Source organism: Chaetura pelagica, unplaced genomic scaffold, assembly GCF_000747805.2.
Source record: "Chaetura pelagica isolate M959 unplaced genomic scaffold, ChaPel_1.0 scaffold344, whole genome shotgun sequence".
Lineage (NCBI taxonomy): Eukaryota > Metazoa > Chordata > Aves > Apodiformes > Apodidae > Chaetura > Chaetura pelagica.
The window spans coordinates 11,242,536-11,255,154 of NW_009953098.1; the positions used below are offsets into that span (position 1 = coordinate 11,242,536).

Here is a 12,619-nt window from a genome sequence, read left to right on the forward strand (position 1 = left end):
GAAGAATGTACCTTTCATTTGTGTTCCAAAGGTAAGTGCCAATTTTGCAAAGAGTTCTGGATTTTCAAATTTATCTTCTTCAGCTTTTACCCAAAAGCTGTTTTCTCCTATCTCTTGAGGCTCAATCTAAAACAAAAAATGTGATTTGAAAGTTAACAAGTAGCACTGTCAATAACAGTTGAAGATTTTCAATGAACACTTTCAGTAACTTTTTAGTTGAATACAGCGCTTCTGGACCTCCTTGATGATCCGACTGAATTAAGTTTAGGAAAGTTCTGGGTATTATGTTCTCTTAAAGATGCTTCCTAAACAAAACAATCCAATGAAATGCCCTTAGTCTGCACAACTATTTTTATTATATTTCTCCCTTGTAAAAAAGTTATTCAAACAGGCTTGATAACATATTAGCATCTGGGTTTGAAAGTGTTCTGGCTTTCTCTCTATTACTTTCTAGATAAAACTTTCCAAAGTTTTGCTCTTCACCACTGAAACTTGAGAACTGTAGAAGGAATAGTCTGTCTTAGGCTGCCAGAGTATGGAATATCTTGTTTGAAAATGATATGTCAATGTGGACCTTTCAGTGACTCCATATAAAGGCTTTTTTCAGAGTTTCCATTTTTCAAATGTAGACACAGATTTAATTACAGCACCTTATTTCATACGGGCTGTAATATAAGAACAAAGTAGTATAGAGACTGAAAGCCAATTCTACTTTTCATGTACGAGCCAGAGCAGCTATTTTTATGTCAAAATATGTCCCTCTTCCATTTTTTGCAGATGTATCAATTCTTGTTAACAAGTTGGTTTAAATGCCAATTAATTTTGAAGGACTATTTAACTTCAACATGATACAGGGAAATTACCAATACTATGCTTTTAAGCCCCACTAGGATTTCACTGCAACACACTGGTCTTCCACCTTTCAGCCTATGATCAATCTGATTATGTGTAGCTGCTTAACCACCAGCTGCAGATAAGGCACTTTTAAAAACTACCTTACTCCAACACTAATGGTGAAGACAGTTACAAAAAAACACATTGAACAGTAAGAATTTTATTCCCAGAGTGATGGCTTCTTACAAGTGATGATCAAATAAGACTTTCCTCTGTTCAGTATGCAGATCTTTGGCACTGTTCCCAGAGCACTTAAGCAAAGTGTCCATCTGCAGTTACTTTCCACTGTCATACACAGTGTTCAGATGTACACTTTATAAACGTATTTCTATAAACACACTAACATAATTGATTACAATGAAATTGGCTGCAATGACAAATATGTATTATCAACTAAAAAGCTAATTTTTTCTCTATGTTTACAGAATAGAAGCCTGAGTATATTACACAGTTACAAAACTAGTGAAATGACTCTACAATTCAGATATTACTTGACAAGGACAACTGAGTGTAGAAAGCATAAGCCTGAAGTTTCCAGCACTTTCTTACTGCCCTGTCACATTAAGAACACACACAGATGGATGTTAACCAAAGATTTAATGTTTTTTTCCCACTAGAAACTTTGAATTCCTCCTCCCACACGAGAGAAGAAAGATGTCATCTATCCTTATATGTAGATTATTTTAGAATTTAGTTTCAAATTTATGTTAACAGTTATTAAATACATGAAAACCATCTTTTACTATTTGGAATATCCTTCTACTTTAATAATTTGAAAGCCTGGTTTTAAACTACTACTGCTAAAAACACTATTGGATTATTTTGGTAGATCTCCAAATATCTTTAAATCCAGTAGCAAAATACTAAAGATAAGTTCTAAGCATTAATTATGCCTAAAAGAAAATATAAACTGTCATGTCAGGCATTTCCACACAGGTTTTATCTCAACCATCTAGATTCCTGCTTCCCAAGTTAGTGGGATTAATTATTGATGGTACTGCTGCTATTTGGTACTCCATAGAGCAAGCCATTTCACCATTCAACAGTTCAGAATTCAGAGGGAACCAAAACTTAAGCTTACTTCTTCTTCAGAAGCACAATTAAGATCACTTATTCACAAACATCAGAGGATAAGTCTAGTTCCTCTTCCAACAACAAACTCGTGCCATTAGTATTTCTTGAAAGGTTTTGCTTGAAATAGCATGATGGCATATATTCAGAAATTTACACAGCAACTTACCTTGAATCACCTAAAAACCATGTGGGGGAAAAAGTTAGAATATTTCCAAACACAGTCCAGTGCTGTTGCCCTAAGACTAACATCTTACATATCCTTACATACACTCTGAAAACTGAAATTCCATTGTGTCTAACAACGTAGGTCTGCTGTGTACAACTGGAAGGCCATATGATCCTGTGCCCCAGCAGTCTCGTGGTAACAGCCTACAAAGGAATTATTGCTACATAGTGGTGTGATTTTTTCAGAGGCTTCATAGTATAAAGATACAGCACCTTCAGCCAGGAGCAACATCTGGGATCTCATTTCATCCAGCTCCATCCAGGACAACATGATGACACTCAACAGAAAGATGCTTATCTACATCTATTTGAATTTCACAACAGTTTTACCAGCTGTGAAACATAGCAAAGAAAACCTGCACTATTTCAAAGTGAGATTTAAATTACATGTTCAACAGTTGTTCAACATGAAATCGCAACTTAAGGTCAGCAATGACCACCTGTAGTCACTTGTTTACTTGATTTTACTAAGTTCTTGGTATCAATACACTATTAAGTTAAAATATGGTTTGCAAGGACAGAGTCAAGACACTAGATGGTAGTATAAAGATCTAGTACCTTGACAAACAAGTAACAGATGTCCAGCCAAACTACAATGAATTCCAGGCTAGTGCTCAAATCAGATAGCATGTAATAAATAAAAGTCCCCCTTTGATTTGCCTTTATGAATATGTGATCTGCTTATTTTTCAACAGCAAACCCCAATACATCTACCATGTTTTATAGCACTAGGAAACTGCCAACCACAAACTGCCTTTTAAGCTGTGGTGGTTTAGCCCTATAGCACTACAAAAATAATTTCCTTTACATGGAAGGAACAGTGGCTGTACTGATCAAAGGGAGATTTTCAAGCAACACATATACAAGCACACACTTGGATACTGGCATAACTTTAATTACCACAAAATTACCAATTACACTGAGACATAAGTAATAAGAAGTAAAAGCTCTTACAGGGTAGTTTGCAAATCAGAGATTGTGCTCACAGTTTAGTGCTCCAATAAATGTTTATGTTTTAATATGTTTAAAAAAATGAAATTTGATTAAGTATAACCTAGCTAGGACTGCACAGAAGCTCACATTGATCAGAAGCTAATGGTGCCCAAACACTTGACTTGAGCAGTCCCATAGCTCCTCCCAGTGGCCATAACTCTGCCCAAAAACGTTATTAACTTGAAACAACTGATATCTCTGAGATTAATAACTTACAGGTACCGTTATAGCGTAGATACCAGCATTCTCTGAATTGTATAAGGCATCACAGACTTGGAAGGTTTCTACGTTAAATAGTACACTTATCTGAAAGCTGCTTTAGAACAACTCGCAGTGGTTTGAATGCATGTGTGCAACTCAATGCAGAGCCACAATTCACATTCACTGTACCTAATAAATGGTGCCTCATTTTCTCATTTGAGTCATCACGGGTTCTCTCTCTGCTTTGATACAGACCTACATTACAAGCAGCTCTTCGAAGAACTATGAAATTCAGTGAGCATTCACCCTCTGATTATGCTCCATAATGCTCAGGAGTCACAGCTGTCTGCTCAGACCTGCCCTCATGATGGGGCCAAAAGAAAACACAGCATCTACTGCCATCTCTTGCTGTCATTACATACATTCACTGAGGTTAGCATACATTTCTCTGAAAGCTCTCACGGAAGGAAATCTCACTTAATGTGCAACCCACAAATTTTAAAAGAATTTTGTACTGGAGCTAAGCAAGACTCCTGGGACACTCATCTGTCAAATACCAAACACTAAGTTCTGTCTACAAGAAAGTAATTTTAAAATTCACTGTATTACACAGTATTGACTCTATTTGTAATGCAGAAGAGGCAGGAGGAACATCAAAATTTAATTAAAAATTCTTCGATGCTTAGAATAAAAACTGATATTTTAGGACACCATTGCCTTTAGAACCTTCTGATAAATTTTGCAACTCTCTTAACAGGGTAAACACCTGCCTTTCTTAGAGGAAGAAAAATGCTGTTAAAGTGTGGTTTGTAACACGACTATCACTGGCAGGCAGGTAAGGCAACTAAAGTAAAATTTCCTTTCAAACTGCCAGAAAAACGAAAGCGAAAACAAAAGAAAGCTGAACACAACATAATTGGCCTAACTTCTTAATTAGATGCTTTAATTTATGGTAAATTACTGTATTTATTCTGAAAACTGACCCTAAAGTAATTTTTAACTCACATAAAGAAATCTGCCCTTAACTGAAAATTTTTGTAGTTTAATTTGTATACATAGTATCATAGGAAGTGTAGAGTTATGTCTTTTAATTAAGAAAAAAAATTTTCACCAATGCCTTTCCATCCTTTTCTTATAAGGCTAGTGAAGTTTTCAGGTTTCACACAACGCTTTAAAAACTAAACTAGATAACTCAATGAATTGCCACCTTAGTGGTTTCACTCATACTTCCATTTTTTCAAAACAATTTATTTGCAGACATAAGCAAAGCAATCATGCACACTTCTGTCCAGAAGGTATCAAAGCTAAAATCAGTCTTTCCAAGTCTGATCCACTTTCAATTTTTTCTCAAAAAAACCCAACAAAACACATAATTTATAAGTCCCACAGCTTGCTTAACACAAAGAAGATAAGACTAAAATCAGAATCCTGCTTTGCATTGTTTTCCAAAATTCCATGTACCAAATCAGCCCAGGTTTTAGCTTATTTTACATCTACAGGGCCAAGTAAACTCTCTTAATACATCTCCTTTCTCAGCATCCTCTCTCATTTCTTACAGCTACGTCAGTCTAGCAAATAGTTGCAGTTATCCCCTTGAATCCCTTGACTCAAGATCCTTCTGTCAACTGCCAGACTGTCAAAGTTGCTAAATGGCAGTCTTCCCAACAGTTCACCACTTGAAGGTTCCTTTTCCCTATCCTAAAACCCAGAAACACTTTAAATAACTCAACGTCTTGGGAAAAAAGTAGTAACAAGCTTTATGAAAGGAATATTTTAATTGTTTGATAACATAAACCTGCTCTAAACAAGACATTTGACCTTTGGAGTGCTCACTTGGCAAGTCAAGCATCAATTAGAGCTGAATATGTGTAGAATACATAATCAGACAAAATTTTGAGAGCTCCTAGCCACAGGTATCCCCAGAATATGGGGTGTTAGGGCCTCTTGGCAGCAATAAACGCTTGGTGCCTACCACACAGTATGAGATGTCTTTGAAAACCAATACCTAGTGAATTACGAGCACTGCACCAAAATGTTGTGGATAAAGAACGGAATAAAATCCCCAAACTTCATGAGTACTATTTAACTATGCAATGTAGTCCCTAGCATGTTAACTCCTTCTTCCTCAAAAGCCACTTTTTATCAATGGGAATAAAAACAATCATAATACCTTTGACCAGTTGATTCTCTTCATTGAGACTTCCAGATTATACTTTTTTTTCTCCTTCATCCCATGTGGTAATGCTGGTATCACTGGAAATGGAGCAAAAGCAACACCTCCAAGAGGTGGTGGCATTGGAGGTCCACCAAAAGGTGGTGGTGGTGGAGGAGGTGCTGCTCCACCAGGTAGCGGAGGTGGTGGAGGTGGTATCGCTCCACCAGGTAGCGGAGGTGGTGGAGGTGGTATTGCTCCACCAGGCAGAGGAGGTGGAGGTGGTATTGCACCACCAGGCAGCGGAGGTGGTGGTGGAGGAGGAGGAGGTCCCACTCCACCAGGCAGTGGAGGGGGTGGTGGAGGTATTGCTCCACCAGACAGTGGAGGGGGTGGAGGAGGAGGAGGAGGTATTGCTCCACCAGGTAAAGGAGGAGGTGGAGGAGGAGGAGGTATTGCTCCACCAGGCAACGGAGGAGGAGGAGGTATTGTTCCACCAGGTGGTGGAAGCATTGGAGTTGTTGTCGCATTCTCACTTGGTAGGGCTGGTGCTACTTCTGCCCATTGACCTGTCTGGCCTGAACCCTGAAATATAAAAGAGGAATTATTTTCAGCAGGGTAGGAAGGACGTTTAATATGAAGTTGAACCAACTAGGATGCCTTGTAGTCAAGTGTACCTCTAGGAAGTGAGAAATGCAACTATTCTGTATTTAAATAAGCATCAGTATCAATAGATTATACCACGTACCATAAAACTGCCAAGTAAACTGAATAACATAGCCTTTTCATAAAAACAAATTGTTTCCATTTTACAGAAAATTTAATAGTAGCAGAAACATTAAAGTGAACAGAACAGCACTTTATTTCATACCAATGCACAAAACATTTATCCTACTTAGGATACCCTGGCAAGCTGGGGCATCAGAGATGGTAATAACCACAGTGGATTTTAACAACACTAATTTGCTGGTGGAAGTTTTTCCACAGAAATCACTGAAGCAGCTATTGCAGTACAAGAGGTTATGGAACCACAGTTGTTCACACCAATCCTGACACCTTGTCGAAAGGAGAGAGGGAATTAGAAAACAATCATGTTTTCTTTTAAATCTATCTGCAGTTATCTCTGTGTCATTAGGAATAAAGAACACGTGCAATAATGATGAAGAGACAGCAGCATATTAAACCATCCAAGAGGTTTCTATATTGATAACATGTTCCTAGCCCAGTACGAATGCCTTACAGATTCTTCAAGATTATCTGTTAAAAAGCAGCTATGCACAAATCACCATATGAACTCATATTTTACTCCCTCAACTAATTTTTCATTATAAAATTATTAATGTAGGCTGTTCATTGAATCTGATTTGTATAGTATTTCCCCACACATTTACGTACTGTTTCTAGTTTAAAGGAAGCAAGAGTTTATTTTTTTAAAAAAATCAAGCTGAGAAAAATTTGAGTGTATCCAAACAGTATGTGCCATATGGGGAGCAGAAGACTAAAAAGGCATAGTTACTAGAAAGTTAATTTGTTTCACTTTTAGCTGCATCATTATTGTGAATGAGCTGTAATGCCTGGATAAGCTGAAGCATGTTATCATCAATATAAACAGATTAATAATTGATTAGACTAAAAATAATTTTTTTGTTTTGCACAAGGCATGTGTTTCTTTGGCTCACAAACTACTACACAAATGGTAATGTAACAATTGGTGAACTCATTAAAACATACTCAAATCTCAGTGTAACATCATCTTGTAACAAACATAGAAATCTGTAAGACTGAAGTATGAACAGAGGTGTCTGCATGTTTAAAACAGTAAGAAACCATACAACACCACAGGTTACAAGAATAACTTGTACTGACAGAGAAAGACAAAAGGAACAGCAACCTGACTATTAAATGCAGTGTAACATGCTTACATTAAGATGAGAAGGACACTGCTCTAATAAGACTATAGCACAGACAACTTGTCAGCAGACCAGTATCCTGAAAGCAGGATGATGGCATCCAGGTGATAGCACATCACATGCTGTTCTTCCTTTTATTATCCAATTAGGAAGTGAGACCATAAGCATTAAGATATTTACAGTGAGGAAAAAAGGTAACAGGGAGACCTTGCCTGGCAATGAAGAAGTAGGAAATAAACCAGGCTGGTGCAAAGAAATCAAACCATAGTACCTGTTAGTTCCTAAAGGGTATAAAAGGGTCTAATGCACAATTCATCATCATGAAACAAAATAAATCCAAGAGATGTTGTGAGAACTCAACAGGCAGTATTTCTTGTCCTCTCTGCTTCACTAGTGATCCTGCACGGATCACTTGGAGATAAATTTTGATGCTTGTGAGTAAGATTTGTGAGGAAATGAATGCAAGTAAAATCAACTTGCTGAAATTAAGTATCCCCTTCCAATTCCATAAGGTCTTGCATTTTCTGTTACATTTACTGGTGAGACTGTATAAAGATGGTGTAATATTCAATTTAGAAATGGGTAGTCTGATATTCAGAGTTGAAAAAAAAATAATCAGTTGCATGCGCATGCTGAAAGGTATGTAGACTATGATGGCATGCACATGCTGAAGGTATGCATTTTGTACACGCACAGCGCTCATGATTTCCACCTTTGCAATCCAAGTATAAAGCCTTCCAAAACAAACACTTTCTGCAAAACATACAGAAAACAAACACTTGCTGCAAAACCGACAGAAGTACTTATGTCAAAGCATAAACAAGCACTTGGAGAAAGAAAACTTGGGCTGAATTCAGACTTTTCATAGGCTAAGCTATGTTTTTCCTCAATAAAACAAGTATCTGTGGCAGATGTTGAATGCACTACTATCTGAAAAATGTTACCTCCAGTAACTTTCCTTAGTAGTTTATGCTGGCTTAAAAACAAATCAATAAAACCATATTTCAAACTCCATAGAGACAATACACTCCTGGGCAATTTCTTTCCAATTCTTTAAAAAGAAAAAAAAAAATAATTCAATTGTGGAACTTTCTGTGATTTAGTTTTATTACCTGGGCTCGTAGCTGTTTGATTTCTATTTCAAGTTCTTTGATTTTCTCTTCTCGTTTCTGTAGCTCCGTTTGTGCCTCTTGTCGAGCTGTGAACTCTTCATCAAACTGTAATGATTAACCAAGACAGAACTGTTTGTCCATTTGTGTCCATACTAGATATCATACTTTCAGGAACTGTTTGAACAATAGCACGACTAGAGCAATAGATGCACTTTCAGCTTTTTTTTAATAAAGTATTTTTCCAGTGTGTGTTCTTCTAATAGTACCACATCATTTCTTCCATCGAAAAACCACGATACAGAACCATCAGACCCAGCTACTTATCACAGCTGTAACTTCTATGGGTTTTTTCAACTCCAGCAGAACACTGAAGACAAGAGCACATCTCTCATGCAGAGGGCTCAAATCTGAAGAGACACAGGCAGCTTCAGCAGAACCATAAAGTGTTAGCAATCCCTTTAGTCCTGATGTCCCCATATAAAATCAAAGTCCAGTTTACAACATGATTGTAAGACATTTGCTGTCTATTTTTATCCTGCTAGGCTTAAGAGGTTATTAACATCTGTTAAAGCTTCTGTTATTCATTCTGCCACAGGACAAAGTGACTTATCACTAGGAAGAACATGTGTTGGCTGCCACTAACCAAGTACATTATGATAAATAACTCTACCAGGGAAGCATCACAACAATTTGCTTTCTATAAAGCTCAGACACTGTAACTCCTATTAAAAATGCATCCACATTTAACACTGAAGAGAGAAAAGCCAAAGGCTTCGTTCATCTCTTCATTTGATACTTGTAATAGTCATGTTCAAGAACATGAGCTGTCTTTTGGCCTACAAAAGGCATCTTACAAGAGGTCAGTCAAAACCAAAATTTTAAATGATTTTAATACATAACATAGTATATGACCTCTCATACTATTGCAGCTAATATAGTACATTCAGCATTTCGTGTCTTTAGACAGGATGCAATTAGGTGAGATTAACTAATTATCCATTAACATAATATAGGAAGAATTTAACCAACTTGAGAAAACACATTGCAGCAAGATACACTCAGCACAAACACCAATAATGATAAAGTAGATGTGCCAATTTCTTTAGAAATACCCCAAAAAAATTACAAGAAATACACTGAGCTGCAATACTTTCCACTGAAATAATTTTACATGCCTAATTTTCCTTGTATCCAGTAAAAAATGAAAACTACCCATGACTGAAATAGGGTTTAGTTATCAAGATCCAAATAAAAAACAACCAGAACAGAAGAGTAAAACCTGCTAGCAAACAAGGCTCCAGTATGCACTGTAAATTCCTAAATGTAAATAATAATATGCTCCCTCATAGCAAAGTAATTTATTATGGGGAAATAAAGCAGTTATTTTAATGTTAGCATCTCTATGCCTAAAGAGTGGATGCTTTTTCAAACATAGAATGACCCTGCTTTTCAATAAGTTTCTTCAGCTTCTAAAACAAAGCTGAATAAAGAATTATTAACATTTCCCCTTCACCCTTTTTTTTAGCATATGCCTACACTTTAGATACTTCACTTAGACTAAGTATTTCAGGACAATACAGCAGCAACTGGATTTTTTCCCATCAGTTATATACAGAGTAATACAACTGAAGATATATACAGTTAATACCCCTCCTCTGCTTTTGAATTCAGAGTAAGAAGGAATCTGAGCCTTACACAGACAGAGCTATTACAAGTGAAAGAACATCATGCCTGTGAGAGACACCATTTCCCCCTTTCCACTAAGTCTCTACTGTGAAACAAAACTCTATAGTGTTTTTTTCCAGGCTTCTGTTCCGTATCTTAAAAAGAGTAATGATTTAGGGCTTACCTTTCTGGAAAATTCTGCTGCTTTCTTTTCACTCTCTTCTACTTTAGCTTTGTCCACACAAGCATCTAAAATGTAAATATTACACAGAAGTCAGTTAAAACATAACACAGGTGTGAGGTGCCTTCCAGCCATAATTACTCCATGATCCCACACCACAATGCAACAGACAAAAAATAAAATGAATTACTAAGTTCATCTGACCAAACATTTGGTGAATTGTTTCGATAAGCAAAATCCACAAGCATAAAAAGTAGTGAGGACATATGACCAAGAAAACTGAAGATCAATCATCATAGTTCTTTTGTCTTTAATACATCTGAGTTTGCATGCCCTTCTCTTTTATACAAATCTACTACTAAAAGATTAAAAAAGGATTTTTACACTAGTATGAAGTAATAATAACTTCTGAGGTTTCAAATCAGAAAGCTGCCTTTTCAGAATAGAAATCCAAAATCAGGCATTACTTTCCTTCAGTAAAATTATTTTATAGGCAAGGAAAATTTGGACAGACTTTGATGCACAGATTTCTTCACTCAACAATGGTACAAAGCACTTCTATGGACTTTTCATGCAGTGTAAAACTAAAATATTTTATAAATGAGATAAAGTCAACTATATATTATAGGTAGGAACTGGCATGGAGAGACAAACCAGTTATTCCTAAAACTAGCAGTGGGAACAGAAGTCAAGGTGAAGTAAATGTTAGGTAAGATCAAGTGATCTTGATCCTAGAGTTATGAGTGGATAGTAAACACAGGAATACTTCTTGGATATGCAGAATACCTTTTACAAATCAGTTTCCTCCCCCTCTCTTCAGGCTCCCAAACAACCTATACAGCATTTTATCTTTGCTTCTGTCGTCACTTCACCAAAAAACATTCCCAAATGAATGCACACTTCAGAAGTTATTACTTCCACCTGTCAATTATTTACTCCAGAGATGTTCTTGTATTTCAAGAATACAACTTACCCCACCAAAAAGCATATAACAACACATTTAAATACCAATAACTGCCATTTCAATTATATAGTATTTATTCAGCTGCTTCTTTTCACATGACACAAATACCCAGTTACCCAAAGATGATTGAATCTACCCTCAAATTCTTGGAAAACACTACAGAAAATATCTTAGAATGAACCAAATAAGCTAAAAAATAATGCTAATGTATTTTTTTTGTATTTGTAACAGATTTTAAATTAACAGTATTTCTCAACAATAATTTTTCAGTTATTAACACGATTTTATTCATATTTAGATCAAGATATATTTGGAGAAACAAAATTTATAAATGTCATTTTATTCAAGGCTGCAGAGTTTCATCTGGGCTCCTCCACAAGCACACCTGTAGCTTACATGGTTATTTCCAGACAACTGAAACAATTCACACAGTCAATTTCAGTTTAGACAGAAGCATACAGAGAAAAACATGCACTCCAGTAAAACAAGGTAAAATTGCTTATAGTGTACTAACCAACAAGGTGAGAAAAATCCACGTCCATCCTTCCTCTGCATTTAAAATCTGGGTCTACGCCACTGCAGTGCAGCACTATCTGTGATACACATTCTTCAATGATCTTGTAATACTGAGGTCTAACAGAAAACACATTTTGCAAGATAAGAACATGAACCTCCATACGTATCCATGAATTAAACAATTGCCAGTAAACAAATGAAGTTAAAGTCTTATTTGTACTCTGGATAATACAGCATTGCTGCAAGCTTCTCTGAAAGGTATCTGAAGAACTTCAGGACTCTGCAAAATACTCTGCACGTTTAAGTTATTCTTTGTCAGATAATAATCAATAAAACAAACATCCTCAGTATTTTCAATAGATGTTGCAAGAATTAATTAGCACATTCTCAACACAGTGAATTCCAACACTGGTAAGAGTCCCAGTATTTAATTACTTTAAAATTGAGATAATAATTAACTTAATTGCTTGATACAAATCTCCACACAACACCAGGAATCTCTTAATATTAGGGGATTCTGTGCACAAAATTATTAGTTCTTACCAGTGCACGGGATTACATCTCAATGTCATACACCCCAGAGCCCTCAAAGCAGGAAACCCCCAAACCTAAACTGATGATATTCCAAAAGTCCAAATTAAACAAAAAAAACCCCCAAACTATTAAGAAATCCTAGGTTATATTTCACTTCTTAACTTTATCACCTTACACAGCAATTGTTTTTATCATCCC

General features: G+C 36.3%; 1 protein-coding gene across 1 annotated transcript in view; it reads right to left on the bottom strand.

The window, feature by feature from the left end:
- The window catches only part of DIAPH2 (diaphanous-related formin 2), a 195,346-nt gene that overhangs the window by 152,302 nt on the left and 30,425 nt on the right, over positions 1-12,619 (bottom strand). Inside the window, exons 14-18 of the mRNA XM_009997260.1 lie at positions 11,886-12,004; positions 10,411-10,475; positions 8,562-8,666; positions 5,558-6,124; positions 12-126 (exon numbers count right to left, since the gene is read on the bottom strand). Of these exons, the coding sequence (XP_009995562.1) occupies positions 12-126; positions 5,558-6,124; positions 8,562-8,666; positions 10,411-10,475; positions 11,886-12,004 (971 nt within the window). The remainder of the gene's footprint in view (positions 1-11; positions 127-5,557; positions 6,125-8,561; positions 8,667-10,410; positions 10,476-11,885; positions 12,005-12,619) is intronic.